The 24,645-nt window shown below is 36.6% G+C and overlaps 1 protein-coding gene across 1 annotated transcript in view; it reads left to right on the top strand.

The window, feature by feature from the left end:
- Nucleotides 1-24,645, top strand: part of Gbe1 (1,4-alpha-glucan branching enzyme 1) — a 278,447-nt gene that overhangs the window by 217,677 nt on the left and 36,125 nt on the right. Inside the window, exons 13-14 of the mRNA XM_074072930.1 lie at nucleotides 22,454-22,638; nucleotides 24,282-24,414. Of these exons, the coding sequence (XP_073929031.1) occupies nucleotides 22,454-22,638; nucleotides 24,282-24,414 (318 nt within the window). The remainder of the gene's footprint in view (nucleotides 1-22,453; nucleotides 22,639-24,281; nucleotides 24,415-24,645) is intronic.

The raw sequence follows: 24,645 nt of genomic DNA, 5'->3' as shown, positions 1-24,645 counted from the left end.
CTGCACAGTTTGAGGTTACATACTGTCAGTGACAAACTGAGTCTGAAAAGTCCTCCCTTTTATATCCATATTCCATTTTTCTCCACTCTGATACTTAATTTTGCCTTTTTTTTCTATTTTCTATTGTAGACATTTTTATTGAACTGGAGACTGGACTAATTTATAGTCTAAAAATTATGTAAAAGCATAAAACTATACAATATAATTTACAGCTAGTAAGTCATTTAATGGGGGCTTCTTTCTTATTGTTTCCATTCTGCGTGCCAGCTATTCCTATAGGTTTTTTAGTGGATCTCAGGAAGAACATTCATGTAAGTATGTATATATCACTGGATGGAAGTGTAGAATGTGTACCAGCTTATGAATATTTAGATATTCATGAGTCTTCACATCTGTCACTTGAAATGTTAAAAGTTTCCTTTCCCCCCAAATACCTGGCACATTTAATGATCCTTTGTAAAGTTTTGAGAAGTTTGAGGAAAACTTGGATTAAGTATTTTTAATCCATTCATATTTCAGTTTGTGTGGGACTCAGATAACTGTCGTGACATAATTCTGGGTGCTTACTTTAATCTTTCTATTATAATTAGAGTTTCTTGGATGTTTCTTTATTCTTAGGCATAGTATTACATTTAGTTCAATATAGTTTCTTTATATCATTTAAAATTATATGTAGATATTCATTTTACATTAACTAAATGTATTAGATGTCATATTTCATTTTTAGCCTCCCCATGCATTGCTCAGATACTTTATAACTTGAAGAACTGAGTTTATTTAGATATTTATTATACCCTTCACATATTTGGTGCAATTACATTAAATTCATTTAAATATGAACTTATGTGTACAAAAGTAACAAACACAAAACTGAAATTCTTCTCTTCTTCAACATCAAAGATCTGACCTTCGCTCTACCTGAGGAAGAAGAAATAAGAACAAAGCATGATATCTACAACTGAGTCATCTCTCTTTGAAAGAGTTTTCATTGCATTTCTGTATCACATGACACTGGATGAAACTTAGACATGGAACCAAAGGGGAAATTAGAAAATACATTTTTCTAGAAATCCAATTATCCAGCTAAAAAGAATTAAGTATCTCTGACTGAAGGAAAACTATGTCTAAGTTATAGGAGATGAAATTTTTAAAAAGATATCAAGACCCTCTCCAAAGAACAAGCCAGGCATGGTGGTACACATCTGTAATTATGGCTAGGCCAGAATGGGAGGTAGGATGTTCACCATCCAAGAATGGACCAGGGAAAAAGCATTAGAGCAGACCTGGAAAATCAACTGAAGTACAAAGTCTTGCGGGTATGACTTAAGTAGTAGAGCACTTGTCTAGCAAGTAGAAAGCTTTGAATTCAAACCCTAGTACTGGAAAAAAAAAGTGTGGACTCATTTGGTTTGTACCAAATCAACAAGCAAAACACTTCTTTACACTTCTTTCTCAAAAATCTGAATTCAGTCAGAGTTTCAGAAAATAACTTCTCTGTCCCCACTATCTTTTCTTCTGTGTGTTTTACTTCCCATAAGAAAATTTTGAGTCTTTTGCCTTATACAACATAAAATATCTTCCCAATGAGTGACAAAAGTCCAGAACTGCTGCTATCTATTTTGTTATTAAAAAATGATATCTAGTTCTTAAAAGATTCTGCTAATATAACAGAAATTCTCAAAAAAATTATCAGTTCTCAATTAATTCTCATTTGTTTTGTTCATCTTGTTATAATCTTATTAATTTAAATAAAAATGTGCCAAAAGGGCATATCGGTCAAAGTATACATAGTACCATGAATATCTCAAATTCTTCTATTAGTGAGCCATTGAGTAGGAGAAACCTGGCCCTCAGAAACAGGCCACTGAAGTGATTTACGTGCTCTCTTCTGATTTATATCTCCCTTTCAGATGGTGTGGGTGTACTCTTATTTGCACAACCCCCTCTCATCCTATTGTGCTTTTTAAAAATTTTTTTCCCTGTGACTCCCATAAAAAAAAAAACAATTTTTCAATCAGCAAAGAAACAACATTAGATATTTTCTTTATCTGAGTCCCTTTGCTTCAAACTAGGTATCTCAAAAGTAAGATAGACACTGTCTATTAAAAATATATTTCTGCTAAAAAAACAGACATAATTTAGCTCATTTTTTCTTTAACACTTATTTAATAAGTTATATGTGTATACTGTATGCTTGCTATTGCATCAGGTAGTAGACATAATAGATGAAAATTTAGGACATCTGGTCTCAGTATAAGGACAAAGTTATCAAAGACACAATAAACACATCATTGCAGTATTTAAGTAATTACCTTAATAAAGAAAAAAATTATCCAAGTGGCAGTAGAAGCACAATGGGAGCATTAGCTTTTCTGCAGACATTAAAATAAAAAGAAAAAAAAGGCCTCTTGGAGACTAAAGAGCGATGACATGGGAGTAATAACAATAGCAGTAGCAGAACATTCAAAGGGTAGCACAAGTCAGTAATAAATATACTTTATTGGAGAGAGGATCCAAGATGGTGACTAGGGTGCAGAACCAGAAAGTGTGAGCTCTGTGACTCCAAAACCTTACTGAGACACTGGAGCCACACTTGGTGGAAATAAAGCACCAAGGAGAATCAAAACCTCAACACCCTGAACCCCTAGCCCATAGAAAGCTTCTCCACACCACATTACACTGAGAAAACAGGTGGGCTGCCGCCACTGCCGCCATTGGCTCCACACCTGCTTGGGAGACATTTGGCAGACCAAACAGGTGAGTGCCAAGCATCACACAGTATTCCCCCAGCCACCCCTGGGATAAACCAGCATAGCCCTATGAGCAGACTGACCCCCCACCAATAAAACAAAACCTGAACAATAAACAATGAACTGAAAACTAGCACAAAGCAGAGGGAGCAGGAACACTGAAAATGCACCAGAGAAATGGGGAGGGTAAAGAAGCTAATCTTCGCATGAACTATCAGTAAACAAATGGCTGGAAAGGCAGGAAGGCCTACAGCAGACAGGTGGTAAGCCACTGCCTGAAGTAGAAAGGTAGTGGTCCACAAAGCTCATCTCCTGAGACAGTGAGCAGCACCTAAAGTCAAATGGCTCCGCAAAATTGAAAAACAAAAAGCGAGCCATCAGAACACGCTGACTGCAGGGTCTGGCTGACAGATTGCTGACCTTTCCCCAGAGAAAGGGGGCAAGGCAAAGCAACAGCCCCCAATAAATAAGCACATAAAAAGTCACCTCCAAAGCAGGACAGCTGGTGGACTACAGAGCTAATCTCCTAAACCTGAGGGCAGCATGCAAACTTAAACTGCCACACCTCACTTGGTTAGCTCACTGACCAAGCAGCTGCCACTGAAAGAAGAAAAAAACACTACCTACAAGCCAACCACCTGGTGACACTAGGACAGAGCTTCTGCTTAAATACCAACACTAGGACTGGATGCTGGAGGAGTAACACCAGAACTTAAACTAAGACTGAAATTCTATTGTTCCTGATCCTGGAATTTTGTTTGTTTGTTTTTGTTTCTTGTTTGTTTGTTCATCTCTCCCCATTGATTTCTTAGGGTTTTTTTTGTTGTTATTGTTAGTTTTATTATTGTGGGTTTTCTAGTTTTACTTTTACTCCTATTTTTTTCTTTTTTTCTTCTCTCCCTTATCCAGCAACTCATTCTGGCCCATTTCACCCACTCTTTTCTTCCAACCCTCACCTTCCCCTCCCATTCTCCCCTAACCTGTCACCAGAGTATCCCTCCCTGCTTCACACTCATCACCCACTGAATAACCTACTATACCAACTTTACACAACCCCAAACCCCTGCAATCCCTAACACAACATCCTCTTCTACAATAACAGAAATATACCCAAACACATACAGGGACCAGAAAAACAGGAGCCCTTGCACTGCTTTCCACACTCACCCACCCCACTTCACATTTCCACCTTTAGTGCCCCCTGTCCAACTCCCCAGATTTCTATAGCTAGCATTACAAACATTAAGCCCCCAACTCCCACTGCTTATAGATATTACCACCAGGGGATTTTCTATATAAACACATAAACTACTGTTTGGGTATTAAACCTGTGAATTAGTCAATACTAAATTACACCCAGACCAGGGACAGAAGTAGCACACATACACTTAGCTAAAAGCCCAATACAGCCACAAAACAAAAATCAAATCAGGGGAAAGAAAACAGGTGACTGAAACCAACAACTTGCCTATCAAGAACAGAATTACACAGTACCAAGTGGAGCTATCGGAAGAAGAAAAAGGGATGGAAACCAGTCTCCCCCCAAAAATAATTTAATACAGCATACTGAGGGAAATTAAGAAAACAGATATCCCGTTCTGGGCTCCAAAAAGCAAAGATAAATGATACCAAGGAACCCAAGGATGTCCACAAGAACATCCTCAGAGAAGAATTCCTGCAAGTAATCATTGAGAATTTCATGGAGATGTTACTAGACATGGCTAACCAAAACATACAAGAGGCACTCAAGAAATTTCGAGATACCAAAAATAAAGAATATGAGAAGACACAGAAAGAAAGAAATGAACTCATAGGAGCCCTAAATAAACACAAAGGTGATATAGAGAACACTATAAATAGAGAGATAAATGAATTAAAGAAGAAAATAGATATTAAAGAGGAAGTGACCCACAATATGGAAAACATCAGAGAAAAGAATGAAACAGAAACACAAAACACAGTGGAAGGCCACTCCAGCAGACTCGAACAAGCAGAAGACCAAATCACAGACCTTGAAGATAAAATGGAAATTAAAGGAAAATCTGAAGAGCTGTTAGTCAAACAACTCAAGTCCTGCAAAAGGAATATGTAAGAACTCACCAACACCATCAAAACACCAAACCTGAGAATCATGGGCATTGAAGAAGGAGAAGAGATCCAAGCAAAAGGGATTCGTAATATATTCAATAAAATAATAACAGAAAATTTCCCAAATCTAGAGAAAATTAAGCCCATTCAGGTACTGGAAGCCTCCAGGACACCAAACAGACTTGGCCAAAACAGAACTTCCCCACAACATATTGTCATTAAAATAAAAAGCAAAAAGAATAGTTAAAGAGTACTGAAGACTGTAAGAGAGAAAAAACAAATAACATACAAAGGTAAATCCATCAAAATCACAGCAGATTTCTCAATGGAAACCTTAAAAGCAAGAAGGGCATGGAGGGAGGTATTCCAGGCACTGAATGAAAATAACTTCAACTCTAGGATGCTCTACCTAGCAAAACTATCATTCAAAATAGATGGAGCAATAAAAGTCTTCCACAATAAGCAGAGACTAAAACAATACATGACCACCAAACCACCACTACAAAAGATTCTCAAAGGAATTTTGCACACAGAAAATGAAAGCAAAAAAAATCATGAAAAGGACAGGCAGTACCAAACCACAGGAGAAGAAAAGATAGGGAATTAGAGAGTAACATTGATTCAGCTGCACAAAATTAAGCCCTTAGACAACAAAAACAATTAAATTATAGGAATCACCACATACCTATCAATATTAACACTGAATGTTAATGGACTCAACTCCCCCATCAAAAGACACTATTTGGCAAACTGGATTAAAAAGGAAGATCCAACAATCTGTTGTTTACAGGAGACCCATCTCATTGACAGAAACAAGCACTGGCTTAGGCTGAAAGGCTGGAAGTAGATTTACCAAGCCAATGGCTCCCCAAAACAGGCAGGAGTAGCAATACTTATCTTGGACAAAGTAGACTTCAAAGTTACATTGATCAAACAAGATAAGGAAGGACACTCCATACTAATAAAAGGGAAAATACGCCAAAAGGAAATAACAGTTGTCAACCTATATGCACCCAATGTCAGTGCACCCAATTTCATCAAACATACTCTGAAGGACCTAAAAGCACATATAGACTCCAACACAGTGGTAGTGGGAGATTTTAGTACCCCCCTTTCACCAATAGATAGGTCATCCAAACAAATAATCTATAAAGAAATTGTAGAACTAAATCGTACCATGGATCAAATGGACCTAGCTGATGTCTACAGAATATTTCATCGAACTTCTGCACAAAATACATTCTTCTCAGCAACCCATGGAACTTTCTCCAAAATTGATCATATCTTAGGGCACAAAGCAAGCCTCAGCAAATAGAAGAAAATAGAAATAATCCTAAGCATTCTATCTGATCACAATGCATTAAAACTTGAACTCAACAACAAAAACAACAGTAAAAAACCATGCGAACAATTGGAAGCTGAACAACGCATTGCTCAATGATCAGTGGGTCATTGATGAAATAAAAAAGGAAATTAAAAGGTTCCTGGAAGTTAATGAAAATGAAAACATGACCTATGGAACCTATGGGACACAGCAAAGGCAGTCCTAAGAGGAAAGTTTATAGTCATGAGTGCATATATTAAAGGACAGAAAGATTGCAAATCAATGACCTAATGCTACATCTCAAACTCCTAGAAAAACAAGAACAAACAAATCCCAAAACAAGTAGAAGGACAGAAATAATAAAAATAAGGGCCAAAATTAATGGAATAGAAAAAAAAAAACATACAAAGAATCAACAAAACAAAAAGTTGGTTCTTTGAAAAAATAAACAAGATTGTCAGGCCTCTGGCAAATCTGATGAAAATGAGGAGAGAATAAACCTCATTCAGTAAAATCAGAAATGCAAAAGGGGAGATAACAACAAACACCATGGAAATCCAGGAAATCATCAGAGACTACTTTGAGAACCTATATTCCAATAAATTTGAAAATCTTGTAGAAGTGGACAAATTTCTAGATACTTAACGACCATCCAAAATTGAACGAAAAGGATATTAACTCCTTGAATAGATCTATAACAAGTAATAAAATTGAAGCAGCAATAAAAAGTCTCCCAAAGAAGAAAAGTCCAGGACCTGATGGATTCTCTGCTGAATTCTGTCAGACCTTTAAAGAAGAACTAATACTATCCCTCCTTAAACTTTTTCATGAAATAGAAAAGGAAGGAACACTGCCTAACTCATTCTATGAAGCCAGTATTACACTCATCCCAAAACCAGTCAAAGATACCTCCAAAATGGAGAGCTATAGGCCAATATCCTTAATGTATATCGATGCAAAAATCCTCAATATAATAATAGCAAACTGAATCCAATAACATAGTAGAAAGATCCTTCACCATGACCAAGTCGGCTTCATCCCAGGGATGCAGGCGTGGTTCAACATATGCAAGTCTATAAATGTAGTACAGCACATTAATAGATGCAAAGACAAAAACTAGTTGATCACATCAATAGATGCAGAAAAGGCCTTTGATAAGATCCAACACCACTTCATGATAAAAGCTTAAGAAAACTAGGAATAGAAGGAATGTACCTAAACATTGTAAAGGCTATTTATGACGAACCTATAGCCAACATCATACTTAATGGAGAAAAAACTGAGACCATTTCTTCTAAAATCAGGAATGAGACAAGGGTGCCCACTATGTTTTTTATACATCTTTTACTATCTTTCATAATGCCTATACATTAATAAGCTTCCAGTTCATATTGTTTGAATAAAGTGTCTAGGGCTGGATACAATGAAAAGAAAAAAGAAATCTAAATTTGAATGCTCGTTTTTTTATACTTTATACCTACATGACTTTAGAAAGTCCTAGTACTTGTTTTCCTGATCTGTTATCTGAAAGTAGGAATAATGCCCTCTCCCATATCAAGAAATTTTGGTGCAGATTTAAAATAAATAACTGTTGCTTTTCTTAGTGTTATGATTACTTTCATTCAATTTAAAATAGTTATCCATTTTTAATTTAAATAAAAGTATTAAGAATGTATAGTTATACACAATGGAATTTTAGGCAGCCATGAAGAAGAACGAAATGTTATCATTCGCTGGTAAATGGATGGAATTGGAAAACATCATTCTGAGTTAGGTTAGCCTGGCCCAAAAGACCAAAACTCGTATGTTCTCCCTCATATGTGGACATTAGATCAAGGGCAAACACAACAATGGGATTGGACTTTGAGATCATGATAAAAGCTTTAGCACACAAGGGAGGGGTGAGGATAGGTAAGACACCTAAAAAATTAGTTAGCATTTGTTGCCCTTAATGCAGAGAAACTAAAGCAGATACCATAAAAGCAACTGAGGCCAATAGGAAAAGGGGACCAGGAACTTGAGAAAAGGTGAGATCAAAAAGAATTAACCTAGAAGGTAACACACACACACAGGAAATTAATGTGAGTCAACTCCCTGTATAGCTATCCTTATCTCAACCAGCAAAAACCGTTGTTCCTTCCTATTATGGCTTATACTCTCTCTACAACAAAATTAGAAATAAGGGCAAAATAGTTTCTGCTGGGTATTGAGGGGGTAGGGGGGAGAGAGAGGGGGCGGAGTGGGTGGTAAGGGAGGGGCTGGGGGCAGCGGGGAGAAATGACCCAAGCCTTGTATGCACATGTGAATAATAATAAAAAAAGAATATATAGTTATGCTTCAATTTAATAATGAAAAGTGTTTAGCATTTCAAACAATACATTTATGTGTGTTAACATCTATTCTGCCAAATCTATTTGTAATATAAACTTCATTTTATTTTGTACTTGTGCTTATTCATGGTAAAGCGATTTCATTAGAAGGAAGAGGGGGTTGACAATTTCCTTATCCAAACATGTTACCTAAGCACTTACTTCATCTGCTAACTATATCTCACTGATTTAGCCATGTCCAACATAATTTAAATTGAAAATTGTTTCCAAGTTCCTATATAGCTCATTTGACTAGTGATTGAAAACTTATTATGCATAAAATATCATGGAGAGGACTGCAGGCCCTGGGGGAGAGGGGGAAAATGGGCCTTGCTACCATAATTCTGACATTCAGCACTACATTTTTGGTTCCTAATATCTGTCATAGTATTGGAGGTATGGAAGTTACTTACTACCCTATTGGATGGAACAAGAGAGAAGATGTAGCTTTTATCTGAGCCACCATCTCTTTATCTAGAGAATCATGTGCTAGAATTTATCATGTATTATATGCAAAATATTACTTTGTGTATTTGCTATATGAATTTTAAGGACACCAAAGAGTATGAGCATCTGTCTTTTTAAAAATGTTTTAATGTAGACCGTATGTATTTATACATATGTTAATTTAGTTAATAAAGGCAATTTTCTCTTATTTAGTTAAGTTCTCCCCATTTGATATACTGGATAAATAAACAGAAAAATTAATGCATATAATATCCTTAATACAATTCTCATTATTTTCCTTTATCCTCAGACATGCTGCTATGGTTCTTTTCCTTTTGTCAGTGTTACTAAATCTATGCTTATACTTCACCTTGTACTTATATTCCCAACTCTTGCACTGTGGACCATTTTCTTTTAACTGAAGCACTCCTTCCTGGGTTCAGTCTTCCATGTCCCACCCTCCTGTATTATCCTCCTGTGTCTCTTGCTCTTCCTCCTCAGATTCCTTTCCAGGCTGTTCTTCCTCCATCCTATAAATGTGAGTATTCATCAGTCTGTCTTATTATACCCTCTTTTTTTTTATTTTTATTTTATTCATATGTGCATACAATGTTTGGGTCATTTCTTCTCCTTCCCCCGCCCCCTCCCTTACCCCTTACCCCCCTATCCCCTTCCTTAGCCCCCCTGCCCCTTCCCTTACCCCCCCCCCCTTACCCCTTGCTACCAGGCAGAAACTATTTTGCCTTTATCTCTAATTTTGTTGAAGAGAGAGTATAAGCAATAATAGGAAAGACCAGTGGTTTTTGCTAGTTGAGATAAGGATAGCTATACAGGGAGTTGACTCACATTAATTTCCTGTGCATGTGTGTTACCTTCTAGGTTAATTCTTTTTGATCTCACCTTTTCTCTAGTTCCTGGTCCCCTTTTCCTATTGGCCTCAGTTGCTTTAAAGTATCTGCTTTAGTTTCTCTGCATTGAGAGCAACAAATGCTAGCTAGTTTTTTAGGTGTCTTACCTATCCTCATACCTTCCTTGTGTGCTCTCCCTTTTATCATGTGATCAAAGTCCAATCCCCTTGTTGTGTTTGCTCTTGATCTAATGTCTGCATATGAGGAGAACATATGATTTTTGGTCTTTTGGGCCAGGCTAACCTCACTCAGAATGATGTTCTCCAATTCCATCCACTTAACCTGCAAATGATAACATTTCGTTCTTCTTCATGGCTGCATAAAATTCCATTGTGTATAAATGCCACATTTTTTTAATCCATTCGTCAGTAGTGGGGCATCTTGGCTGTTTCCATAATTTGGCTATTGTGAATAGTGCCGCAATAAACATGGGTGTGCAGGTGCCTCTGGAGTAACCTGTGTCACAGTCTTTTGGGTATATCCCTAAGAGTGGTATTGCTGGATCATATGGTAGATCAATGTTTAGATTTTTAAGTAGCCTCCAAATTTTTTTCCAGAGTGGTTGTACTAGTTTGCATTCCCACCAGCAGTGTAATAGTGTTCCTTTTTCCCCCCACATCCTCGCCAACACCTGTTGTTAGTGGTGTTGCTAATGATGGCTATTCTAACAGGGGTGAGGTGGAATCTTAGTGTGGTTTTAATTTGCATTTTCTTTATTGCTAGAGATGGTGAGCATTTTTTCATGTGTTTTTTTGGCCACTTGATTTTCTTCTTTTGAGAAAGTTCTGTTTAGTTCACTTGCCCATTTCTTTACTGGTTCATTAATTTTGGGAGAATTTAGTTTTTTGAGTTCCCTATATATTCTGGTTATCAGTCCTTGTCTGATGTATAGCTGGCAAATATTTTCTCCCACTCTGTGGGTGGTCTCTCCAGTTTAGAAACCATTTCTTTTGTTGAGCAGAAGCTTTTTAGTTTTATGAAGTCCCATGTTTCTATGCTCTCTTAGTTGCTGTGCTGCTGGGGTTCCATTGAGAAAGGTCTTTCCTATACCTGTTAGTTCCAAAGTATTTCCTACTCTTTCCTGTACCAACTTTAGAGTTTGGGGTCTGATATTAAGATCCTTGATCCAATTTGAGTTAGTATTGGTATAGGGTGGTAAACATGGATCTAGTTTTAGTTTTTTGCAGACTGCTAACCAGTTTTCTCCATCGTATATTTTTAGCACCTTTGTGAAAGACAAGTTGGTTATTGTTGTGTAGCTTCATATCTGGGTCCTCTATTCTGTTCCACTGGTCTTCATGTCTATTTTTGTGCCAGTACCATGCTGCTTTTATTGTTACTGCTTTGTAATATAGTTTGAAGTCAGGAATCGTAATACCTCCAGTGTTGTTCTTTTTACTGAATATTGCCTTGGCTATTCGTGGCCTCTCTTTTGAGCTGTTTCACAGCAGTCTTCTCAGGCAATTTCACCCACTCCTCCAATTAATTCCACTGTATGTTTCTCAGGTTCATGCATGTGCTTAGTACACAAAGTCCTGTGTGTTCTTAATGGCAAAGGTAATTTTCTATAATTCAAAGATTAGTTCTGAAGGGTGACTCTTCTCCTCTTGTATGATGTGATTTCAGAGCCGCCCTCCTGTCCCTTGCTGTGCTGCCATCTCAAAACCTTTGCGTTTCACCCTTATTTGGGAGGGTAGGGTTGGTATTCTGTCCTTTCCTCCCCTGCTATTCCTTGCTGTTTAACATTGGCTGATCCTTTTAACCTGTTTAGAACCCTCTCTCCACACCCCTATTTGAAGGAGATACTTGTTTTTACAGTTTTTTTTATATTGTTTTCTGTCCTGATAGATTACAAGTTCTATGAAAAGAAGAATCATTCCAATATATATTAACTACAGTATTTGGTATATATAATACACATAAACAGTTTTAAATTTTTAATCTTTTGTTATTGTGGAGCACATAACCAATATAGTGGCTATGGTGCTTAGAATATATTCTTTGACTAACATCTTTTAAAGGAAGCATGATGTGAAAAAGCCTCCATCAGAGAATCCAGAAGCCAAAACATTTTATTTTAAAATTAATGAATATTGTCCTGTTAACAGGACAGGAGTGGAGTTAAACCTTTCCATGTTGTTTTGCTTTAGTTATTATCCTCTACAGAGGACTCGTTCCAAGGCTCCCTACCTTCTCAAAATACCAAAATTCAAGGATACTCAAGTCTCTTATATAAAATGACACAGAATTTGCATATATCCTACATACCCCTTCTCATATAAATCTAATCATCTCTACACTACTTACAATGCCTAAGACAACATAAGGCTGTATAACTAGTTGTTATAAAATATTGTTTATGGAATCAAGACAGAAAAAAGTTTATACACATTTAGTATAGATCCCAACTATTCTAAGCCTAACTTCATAGTACATGATGGGAGGCCATGAGTGCTTAGTGAGTGAAGTGAAGAGACTGAGAGACCCATGAGATAGCAGGAGGCTACAGCAGTGTGTGCCTAGGCATCACTTCTTTGTGTGGCTTCAGCATAGAACTCTGAATGGAACACATTCAAAAATTGATGTTTTGCTTTCTGTAACTTTCTAGAACTGATTTTTCAAATATTTCTAGTCTTCAGTTGCTTGAATCCATGGATATACAACCCACAGATATAGAAAAACAGCTGAAGTGTATGTGTGTGTGTGTGTGTGTATGAGAGAGAGAGAGAGAGAGAGAGAGAGAGAGAGAGAGTACAGCAAAGAGTCATATCCATAGCACTGACACAGCATTGCAGCCCTGACAGACTGAAAGACAAATCCCCATTCTGCTGAGCACTGTTGAGTTCTGTTCCACTTACCTCACCTGGCATGTCACTCTATCTCATCTTCTAGATATGATCATTCCATTTTGCTTCTGTGCCTCAAATGATATTATGTTAGACCTTTAACAATTGTAAGGGAAAACATCTTTCCTTAAACAATACTTGAGTCCCAGGCGTAGGAGCAGAAAGTATACTGGGGCTTCTTGTACAGAATTAAAAGGTATCATTAGATGTGGCTTGTGCTCAGTATCAAGGAGGGGGAGGGTGGCAACTGCAACTTTTATTTTTCCTAAAAAGGAAGATCACGGGGTCCTGATTTGGAAATTATATTATTACTCACAAAGTAATCTCCATAAATAAAGCACTCACTGAAAGATCTGAGAAAACCAAAGCATTTGGTTTTAAAATAGAAGCTTCATTTTTAAGTTAGCCTTCCATACTGTTCGTAGAAGCTGCAGTTTTTCATATCCTCATTAGGACTATAGTCTAATTTCATGTATACATAAACTTGGGAACAACAAAGACTTATCTAATATCCGCAGCATGGAGGCTGTGATAGGCTTTAATTAATTCCTAGGTAAAGTTAGTGTGCATTTACAGTTTAAAGAAACAAAATACACAAACCCACTACTCAAAATGTTCAGCTAACAGAGTGGGGAATTTCATTAGTTTTATTGTCTTGGATTTCATCACTGTATAGCTGGCTTCTCGTCAGTTTATAGTCTGGACCTTTACATCAAACAACAAAATATTAATCATAGGAGGAGTCCCGATAGGAATTTTGTGCTTGCAGGTTTTTCCACAATTAGCCAAACATGAATGAGACTGTGTACAGTGGAAATGGTAAGAGAGAGAAAGAACTTAGTAGAATTTTCTAGAATCATTAATTAGCTATACCAGTGTTAGTTACTTGCCTTCCTGATTCTGTTTTAACCTTGTTTAGCCAAAGCTTTCCTGCTTCTCATTTCTGGAAGCACTCGGTTCTGTTACTATATTGAATGCAGTGAATCACAGTGTGAACTGTGAAATTTTTTACAGAATGTCCCAAGTGACATCTCAAAAATTGCTCTCTTCCCTTTGCTTTGAATTGAGAAAGATCCTATGTATTACATTTCTGATCATAATCACAATTTAATGACTGCTTTGATGGCCAGTACTAAGTTACTTGTAAAGCACATTTTGCACTCAGAAGTACAGTTCTCCAGTATCACGGTCATTGCTTCTGTGTGCTGGGGTTAGTTCAAATGTGACTTTTCTGAGTATCTTATCTGTTGAATAAACCAGCCGAAGTTTTAAAAAATGCTTCCATCAGAGTTCCTCATATTTTCTCCCTTCTTTATCTTTATAGTATAGCTTAAAATTTTTCACTTGTGCTCTCTTCTTCTAACATTCTAATACACTGAGTGGTTCTTTCACAAATATATTTAAGCTTCAAATGTCTAGAAAATTTACAGAAAAACATTTCTGCCTCAGAAACCTCCACATATTAACATATAGAAGGCATTTTCCACAAAATATCAGGGGATCACTAGGAATGCCTTCACCCAACATCATGAACACTTGAGTATAGTAACTAAGGAGCACATGACATGTGGCTCTGTGACGTGGTATGTGCCTTCGAAGTGTGTTTTGATTTGGTTAAATTCAAATGCTGATTCAGATCCTGTAACTCCTAGTCCATCAAGTCATCTGCACCAAAACAAGTTAATCACCTTGTCCACCAGCAATCTGAGTAGATTTCTGATCCACTTTTATGTACAGCAGCTTTTGGTTTTAAGCTCATTTTGGTGACTGTGTTTCACTGCACCGCCTCCAACGCTGCCACGTTTCCTAAGTAATTTGTAGACCGTAGCTGAGGACAACATTTTTAACTTCTTTTAATGATCGTATTTTTCTTCATTAGGTCTGTGAGCTGTGAGCTGGTGTAGGTACTAATAGGCATTTTCCAGTTTTCTGTTTTCAGCCTGAAAATGATTCATTCTTATCCCAAGGTCACTTTGAACGTCTTTCTGTGATTTGCTTCCATTTATTTTATGCTCATGTTTATGGTTTTGAACCAGAAATGAAATTTAATGTTGTGTTTGTCTACATTAAACTGAATCTGCCTCTTGTCAGCTCATTTACTGCTGAGATAGCATTCAGAGGCCACCCTGTACAATGTCGTATCTGCAGTCACTGATGTAATTTTTCAGTTTTTCTTGTATGCAACTTTCTGTGTTTCAGTTTAAAAAGAGGACTCTCCAGGGGACAATTTTCAGAAATTCTAAATGAGTGTAGTAAAGATTAATAAATGCTTTTCTAACAAAATAGCTTGGCCATGATTTTTTTAAAAATATTTCTACATGCCGTAGAAATTTAATTTTGTATTACATATTATGTAAGTATACTTACTAAAATGTTACTCATTCTTTTTTGGCAATGTTTTGAACACTGAAGACACAACACCCAATATTTTTTTTGCTTTAGTTATTTTTCAGATAGGGTCTTGCACATTTTGCCCAGGGTCACCTCAGTCCTCCATCCTTCTAACCGTTCCTCTTACATAGCTGGGATTATAGACATGAACCATCATGCCCAGCTTGTTCAGTGAGTTGAGGTCTTGCTAATATTTTGCCCACACTGGCCTTAAACCAACTTCCTGATCTCTGCTTCATGGGTGCTGTGATTGCAGGCATCCACCATAATGCCCAGCTTAAGATGTTCTTTAAAGGAGCAAATTTTTATTTGAAGTGTAAGTTAAAATGCATTCATATCTTTAATTGGATTATGATACGGAATATTTTTTCTGATTTTGTTCTCATACTATATCAAGTAATTTAATTTCTCCTAAAGAAATACATTTTCTTCTTAATAGTTTATAATTTTAGATATAATATTGGAAAACCAAATGGATATTGTAAATTGATGTATCTTAGAGGCACTAAACTGAAGTATTAAATAATGAAGAATATTTTTAAAGTAGAATCCTAAACATCCATTAGGAAATAAAATTTGGGTCAGGCATGATGGCTCATGTTTGTAATCCTAGCTACTTGGGAGGTGGAGATTGGGAGGATGGAAGTTTGAGGCCAGTCTAGGCAAAAAAAGGAAGCAAGACCTCATCTCAACAAAAAAGTTGGGCATGGTGGGACATGCCTTTCATTCTTGCTACCTGGTAGATGTGAGTAAAAGGATCAAGGTCCTGGCCAGCCCAGGCCAAAACATAAAACAGATTCTATCTTAATCAATAAAATAAAAACTGCAGGGGGTACGGCTCAAGTGGTAGAGCACCTTTCTTGCAAGCAGGAGGCCCTGTATTCAAGCCCCCATACTGGGAGAAAAAAAAGCCAAGAAATATAATTTGTATATTTTAAACATTTCCATGGAGCAATTTGCCAACTTTTTTCCGTGTCTTCAAATAATTAGTAATGTTGAAAACTTGGGATTTGTTTTCTTTAGAGTCATATCTGTTCTTTATCTTTTAAGCAAGTATTCTACTTACTCTGTTTGGGAAATCATAGCCAAGGGTACAAAGGTAAATTTATAACTGTGGTCTTTTTTGTAATACTGAAATATTAGGAAAAATCAGAATGACTAACTTCGGGTGATGAGTTCAATAAAATTGCATCAAATATACATAACAAAATCCCATCATGGACATGTGTATTTATTGGCATAGAAAAGTCTGATATTAAAATTCAAAACACTGTATAACATGGGTACAGTATTCAAAAACAAGTTGCAGGCAGGGAGTAGATAGATGGACGGATGTGGATGTTAGTATAGATTCAATACAGACACAGATGCGTGTAAGTAAACAGATAACTGTTGATATAGATATTAATACAGCATTCACCAAAAGGGAAGCAGTGTATATGTAACCGTGATTTAAAAATTAATATGTCTATATTTCTTATATAATAAAAATCATAAGTTTTTTAAAGTGTGATAACAATAGCCAACATTTATTGAGCACATACCATATATCTGGAAATAAAAATATTTTAGATGCCTCACCTCATTTAGTTCTAATTGGGCTACTCTTCAGCCTTCCTTGCCCCAGTCTGTTTCAGCTACTAAAACAAACCACCCTAGCTTAAGCTGGTGGCCTAACCCAGTTTAGAGACTACCAGGCAACGTTTCCACAGTCCGCTGTCCGATGAACCAGGCCCTGGCTTATAGGTGATTGAATTCTTTTTTTAAAATTTCCTTTATTCATATGTGCATACAATGTTTGGGTCATTTCTCCCCCTTCTCCCTGCCCCTTCCCTTTGCCCCACCCCTTTCCTTTTGCCCCCACCCCCTCACTTCCAAGCGGAAACTGTTTTGCCCTTATCTCTAATTTTGTTGAAGAGAGACTATAGACATTAATAAGGAGGACCAGAGGTTTTTGCTAGTTGAGGTAAGGATAGCTATATAGGGAGATTCCTAGTTTTGCTTCCATGTACATATGTGTTACTTTCTAAATTGATTCTTCTCGAACTAACCTGGTGATTGAATTCTTGGTGTATCCTCATGGTAGCCAGGAAAAGACAAGGCAGTTTCCTGGCTCATTTTTGTTTTCTTGATTGTTTGTTTTGGGTATTGGTGCTGGGAGTTAAGCCACATCTGCAACCCTTTTTGGTTCAGTTATTTTTTCAGGTAGGGTCTTGCTATTTTTGCTCAGGCTGGCATGGACCATGATTCTCCTCTTATGCTTCCTACAGAGTTGGAATGATAGGTACAAACCACCATTCCCAGCTTATTTATTGAGATGGGGGGTGGTCTCAATATCTTTGTGCTGAGGCTAATCTCCCTGGGAAATCCTCCTGATCTGTTAACTCCCAAGTAGCTATGATTACAGCTGTGAGCCACTGGGCCCAGCTCTCTGAATCTTGTTCCTAAGTGCACTAAACCTTTTAGTGAGGGCTTTACTCACATGACCTAGTCACCTCCCAAAGGCCCCACAACTGATGCCATCACATTGAGGGTTTGGACTTCAACATGCAAATTTAAGGATGACATAGACTTATAGTCTATTACATTTATTTGTGCAATAGATTATAAATGTGATAGTCTATTACATTTATTTGTGGAATAGATTATAAATGTGAATTTCCATACTAGAAACAAATTATAGTGCAATTTCATGTATGATTTTCTAATGGAGTCCTTGGACCTCTAAGTCAGTGTCCACTCTGTGTGTGTGTGTGCACGTACACACTTCTGCATAGATTATGGGATGGGTTAATAGCACTGTTGGATAGTTTCAGTCAGACTCAACATTCCATTCTGAACTAGGAAAAATGTGCTGTGATGGCAGGATGCTAAGAAGTGCTCAATTATATAAGAAAGAAGAATTTATTGTTTTTCCCTCTTTATTAGTCCACCTGAGCAAGTTGTAATAGATGGCAAGAGGGGCTGTGACATGTAGTCACATTTTCACAAAGGGTGGGAGAAAGTATTAGGTGAAGAGGTGATTAGAGTGTCAAGAGTGTCCCAGACACAACAGGGACACTGCTTTTAGAAGCTCCCTAAGGCCAGGTACATTGCCACATGCCTATAATCAATGCTAGCTACTCTTGGAAGGCAGACATTGAGAGGATCACAGTTTGAGGCCATCTCAGGCCGTAAGACACCCCACTCAACAAACAAGCCAGGCATGGTGGCACATTCCTGGAACCCCAGCTACATGTGAGGCATAAGTAAAGGATCACAGTCACCTCAGCGCAACATGTGAGACCCAACCTGAAAAATAAATACAGTTCCAAAGGGCTGGGATGCGGCTCAAGTGGTAGAGTATTTGCGTAGCAAGCACAGGGCCCCGATTTCAAACCCCAGTACCACTAAGAAAATAAAATAGAAGCTGCCTAATAAATTAATTTCAAATACAGCTAACTTTCAGTTCTGTGTAAATAACCCTAGTGATCCTCATCAAAAGGCTGTACAGGGTAAACATGGGAGAATCGTGAGGTTTCAAGCAGATGGAAGAAGAATTCCTCCTAGTGACTGTTTATCTTATCAATCTGGGTGTCTTGTAACAAAATTATCTTCATATTCGATCCTGTCTTTTAAGCTCTAAAGTAGTAGATAATACAAAGGACACTAATGTTGGCTTGGGAATGTGCTTATATTATTAAAACTAGGAAATTCATCATTATAGAATTTCAGCCCTTTAAAAGGAGTGAAAAAGACCCAAACCTATTTATTCTTTAATTCCTCCTGGTGACTTGTTTGTCTTTTATAGAGTAGGTATGGCCAGTTTTCGGCTCAGAATGATGGGAACTAAAAATTTTAGCCTCAACCTAAGTCTTACCTCATGCCTTCTAGGTCCTTCTTTTATGAATAATACCCATGATGAGTGCCAGGGTGCACAGAAGAGCTGCCATATAGAAAGTGTCTAGCTGCTATAGCCTATGACAAGAACCTCACTCACATCTCTGATATGAATCTTACAAGAGCTTTTTGAAACTTATTATCCTATTTTACAGGTGAAGAAACTGGCAACTGGACATAATAGCCTAAATTCATAAGTGGCTTCACTATCATTTAAACCCAGGTTTCACTGACTTGGAAATCTGTGTTCACATGCCTTATGTTATATAATTGTCCTTACTTGGACATAAAAGACTTTTAAGTCTCTACACTTACATTTTTCTAGATGAGATCTTTAGCCTACCTACTTTCAGAATGTTGTAAGGAAGTTGATCAAAAATATTGATGCCTGCCTGAGTTTCTCTAGAGGTAATGAAGCAGTATCAATGGCCTCCTTGGTTATTCTGGAGCATAATATAGATGGAAAAGCACAACTATGCACCATGTTACTTTTACACCAAAGAAGTGATAAGATAGCAAGTTCTTCTTATTTGTGTATTTTTGTGGCATTCAACAAGACTCCTAATGAGTCTCTTATCCTGCTAACCATTGCTCATCAGACTGCCCTCAGAGGTCCTCTTTCTTCCTGTAGCTCCTTGGTGCTTGTGTCACCCGTTCTGGTGACTGTGATTATCTTCATTTATGGAAGTCTTACAAATACTCTTGCTCTCTCCTAGCACTTCTCTGACTTCTCTGCTGAATTTGAGTATCATATTTTTTGTCACTCATACTCTAAATCTATGAATTCCTGTAAATCCTTAAATTTATCACACCTAAAATTGAACTCCTTGTCATCTCACCCTCCCTGTCACCATTTTCCTCAGTGTAGTTAATGCACTCATTACTCAGACTCCTGAGCTAAAACTTCAGAATTGTACCAGATGTCCCCTTTCTTCTCTGCCTCCACTCAGTCAGTCATCAAATTTGGTTATTTTCTTCTCAAAAATGGTATATGAATTAATATTCTTTTCTCCATTCCTATTGTGCTTCACCATATCTCATACTTAGATTCCACACTTGTTTTTCTACCATTCAGTGTTATGCGACATCTGGTATTTTTTACATTCTGTACCAGATATTTTAATAACAAAGACACTGAACTTCTCATTTCTCTACTAATAATTAACATTGGTTCCTATTGCCTACATGATAGGGACTATGTTTATAAGACTTTTCCTAACCTAATTTCATTCTGTCTTACCTCTTTGCAGCACAAACTATTTTGTAACTAATCTGAACTCATCACTACATCTCACCTTCCCTCTACTGCATTAAGTGCATGTTATTTCATTAGTGGGGAATCTCTTCCACATAAGAAAAGTTGGTCATTCTTAGCTCTGTATTTCCATAGTGTTTACTTCTGAGCAGTACAATATACTAGTAATTCAAAATCAGGATGCTGAAACCAGACTGACCTGGTTATATCAGGCCAATGACTTAATCACTGTGTGGCTTCTCTGTATCTCAATTTTCTTATCTATAAAATTGAAATAATAAGAATACCTACCTCATATGGTTGGTGAAGATGCAAAGAGTTAACTTGTGCAATGATTACAATAAATCCTGGTATATAATAAGCAGATATTAGACATTAATTGCTTTCTCTTCTGCATGCGCTCCCTGGGAAGAAGAGATATATTAATACTGGAATCAACTTTGGAAGCCATGGCCATATCAAAATAAATGTACTTTGTCCAGAGAAAGCCTGATTCCAGTTTGTAGGCTAATAATAATACAATAGCTATCTGATAATAGTTCTGTTCTGTCCTCAGTTATCCACTAGTTGAAATTCCACTTGTACTCACATAGGTACTTGGACATGTCCTTGTCCCCACTGTGGCAGTCCCATCAGCATCATAAAGAATGTGCCCTAGGTACAGTTCTGGAGATACATGATCTTCCAGTTGAATGGTTGCTAGAGCACATTATGCCATGTGTACAGCTCTGGCTGATACAATCAGGATCCAGACACAAGCAGGACTCTTTAGTGTAGCAGAGGGGAGCTCCTGATGTGAATTTAAAGCATCCAAATGTAAATGTAAATGTACAATCTCAGAGAGTCAAAAATCCTGGTCTCCCTTCTGTCACACTGTGTACATCATAGAAAGTGCTGCCATTTAGATTGAAATACTAGAATTTCACAGAATGTTTGCAGGTACTTTATTTTTTGTGTATGTGAACTTGCTGCTGACTTTTTTTGCTACATGCTGTTTTTTGTTTGTTTTGATGAATCTGGTCCTGAAAATTAAATGTAAATTGTAGAGTTTCTTAGCAAAATTTGCTATTTAAAGCAATTCTATGGTAAGTAGTTTTTAATTCCTTCCTAGCTTATTAGGTTTTATTTATTAGAATGTTAATATAGTAGTTACTTTGATGTAGGACACGTTTGCATTGGCTATGGTAGTTTCTTAGTCATCAGAGAAATTTAAAGTGGTACATGAAAGTAAAATTTGAAAATTTGAAAATTTTAGGGGAAAAGAATCTTAAAATGGATATCCAACATAGTCAAACAGTAAGAGCCACTCTAAATTTTTGTCAGAATGAATTCTATGTATCTATTTTTATTTTTTATTTTTCATGTTTGTTGAATCTCATTCTCATCATTATAATGAGAAGTAATATTTAAATGGATTCACAACCGACTGTCCTAACTATACACAAGTGTGTGCACACACACACACACACATACATACACACTTAAAAGATACACATCTAATGGTAACCCATAGATCAGAAAAAAAGAATAAGGAAAATTAATAGTTGCAATGATGGCTTGGATTCCAGTAGCACCTAGAATTTACAATGCATTTGCTTCATGTGATGTGGTAGAAAAATGTTTTTTATTTTAATCAGAAGAAGTAAATTTTGATGGTTGCTTTACTACTTAGTATTATGTTTGTGAGGTTGGACAAATCCCTTAACTGCCCAGAGCTTCGGATTTCTCATCTGTGAAATGAATATAATAGTGAGTTCCTTTGAGGATCAAAAAATATCACACATGCAAAGCCCTTGGAAATTGTAAAGCATTGGACAGATTTCAGAGATTACAAAAATAGAGATTTCAGAAATTCCTCAGAGATCTCCTAGATTATTTCAGAGATGAAGTAAGAATGATGGATATAACTGTCTTTGTATGAGCATGAGGAAACTGAGATGTACAACCAGTAATGAGTGGCTGAGGTAAAACTGGACCCTGGGGCTTCAGAGTCCAAATGTGGTACTGTCTGCACTGTACATGCTGTTTTATAACTGGGCCTGTACACCATTCACAGAGTACATCTGCAGTAAATTATAGCCTGAACTGATTTTTAAAACTTTAAAAACACAAAATTATGGAGTTTTCTTAGAAAGAAATGCTAATATTACTAGGTGATATTTACATTTTGCTATCATTGTTGTTGTTTTAATACAGGTAATGAATTTGGGCATCCTGAATGGTTAGACTTCCCAAGAAAAGGTAATAATGAGAGTTACCATTATGCCAGAAGGCAGTTTCATTTAACTGATGATGACCTTCTTCGCTATAAACTCCTAAATAACTTTGACAGGGATATGAATAGATTGGAAGAAAGATGTGGTTGGCTTTCAGCTCCACAGGTAAGCTCTTTACTCTAAATGTGATATTTTAGTCACCAACGCTGTACATTCTTAGAATGGCAATCGATTTAAACCTATGTGTACGTCTTCTAAACAGCACTTTATTATTCAGTGGGTAGTGAGTGCCCTGTCACACACTTCAGGTTGTCAAAACATGTCACTGAAGTCTCTCCAATAGATAATGAAAATCTTATATATGATGGCCTGCTCGCTTTCCTGGTTAGTTCGGTGTTGTTGTTTAAATTTAGTATTTTTATTTGAATTAGTTAAAGTAAATTGCAAAAGCTCTGCATGGAACCCATTTTGAAAATTGCTGTGGAAACATCTTAATTGTTTTGACTGTTTTTCTTTATATAAATAATTACGCTGTCATAAGGAAACTACCTTGACAACACGTAGCTTTCTTTATTCCTTTTTTCCCCTTCTTTACTGGTCTCTAACTTGTCATTTCAAATAGATGCCATTATACCTGTGTGCTGTTTTGTATTTTTCATGAGTCTGACTCTCCTCTGGAATTAAAGTCTCAGTTTTCAATAAGTTTTAGAAAATGTAATTAACAGGTACCAATTTTATACAGGAATTTTTTTTTGCCTTACAGAAATTAGCATATAGTATATGTTAGTTATAATTCATTTACTTTACATTGGTGCTGTTTGAAGTTACTGTTGATGTGTTTTTACTTTGGTGTCTTTGATTTTTTTAATGGCCGAACAAAAGTACTTATATATTCAGTAAGACTGGCTACATGACACGAATGCCCTAATCACATTTACTAGTAATGCTATTTCCAGGAGAGAGAGCAAAATGATGCTTCTTTTTGGGAGGAACAGTATTGAATACCAAAAGGCACACTGTTTACTCTAGAGCCTTAGTTCACATTTCTAAATTACTAGAGCGATGATACTGATATGCATGGCAATGAGTCCTCTCCAAGCTGAAGCTTAAGAAGCAAGGGCTTCTCAAAGCTAACTGTAATTACATGGTGTATAAAATAAGAGAGTTTGCAAATACAGTTTCCTTTCAGATCTTTTTTGTCTTATTAAGAAAAACTCCCCAATATGAATCCCCTTGTACTGTTAATGTATGCTAATTTTTAAAATGTCTTATTAAAAAATTTCCCAACATATTTAAGTGGACATTAGGTTACCACTGAATTTGACAGAACTGTATAAAAATGTAAGATTTTTAGGGAGAGTATAATTTCAGAAACTAGATAAAATAACAATGTTATGTTAAATATTGATAAATCATTTTATGTACCTTACGACATTAATCTGGGAACTAAAAAGTCTTAAGGAAAATGCACTTATAAATAGATCCAGTATACACAAATACTTTATATATCCTGCAGGTACCATGTTTTTGCTTAAAACCTAAGCCACAACAGAATCTTCTATTTGTGCTTTGTTTGCTGTCTTGGCAAGTAGCTACTGAGATTTCTACATTCTTTAAGCAATTTTTCACTTAGAGTTTGAGCTGGAAAAATTATAATATGCACAAAATATAAAGTTCTGGAATTTTCATTTGGGCTTAATAATGAACAAGACTATTAAGAAAGACAAAACTTTTCTGTAAATAGTTACTTGTAAGGCAGCCAGATGTTATTTAAATGTAACAAATAACAAATGTGTTCATTCTGACAGGCCTATGTGAGTGAAAAGCATGAAGGCAATAAGATCATCACTTTTGAGAGAGCAAGCCTTCTCTTTATTTTCAACTTCCACCCAAGCAAGAGCTATACTGATTACCGAGTTGGAACAGCATTGCTAGGGAAATATCCTTTACGTTGGCAGTGGATACGGCCAACTAAATTCAACTTCTCTTACATCAGAGTATAAGAAAAACTAACACTGATCTTGCTTTCAGTTTCCTCATCTGAAAAATGAAGTACTTGAAATAGTAAATTGATAAAACTTTTCTCATCTCGGTTTATACTGAGCTATTCCTGAGCTGTGTTCTGACTTTAAGAATGTATGGTGCTAAACATTTTGAGGTGATTTTTTTTCT

The sequence above is a fragment of the Castor canadensis genome, chromosome 5 (genome assembly GCF_047511655.1).
Source record: "Castor canadensis chromosome 5, mCasCan1.hap1v2, whole genome shotgun sequence".
Classification (NCBI taxonomy): domain Eukaryota; kingdom Metazoa; phylum Chordata; class Mammalia; order Rodentia; family Castoridae; genus Castor; species Castor canadensis.
Note: the sequence above shows the minus strand (reverse complement) of the source record. Positions and strands in the feature narration are given on the sequence as shown.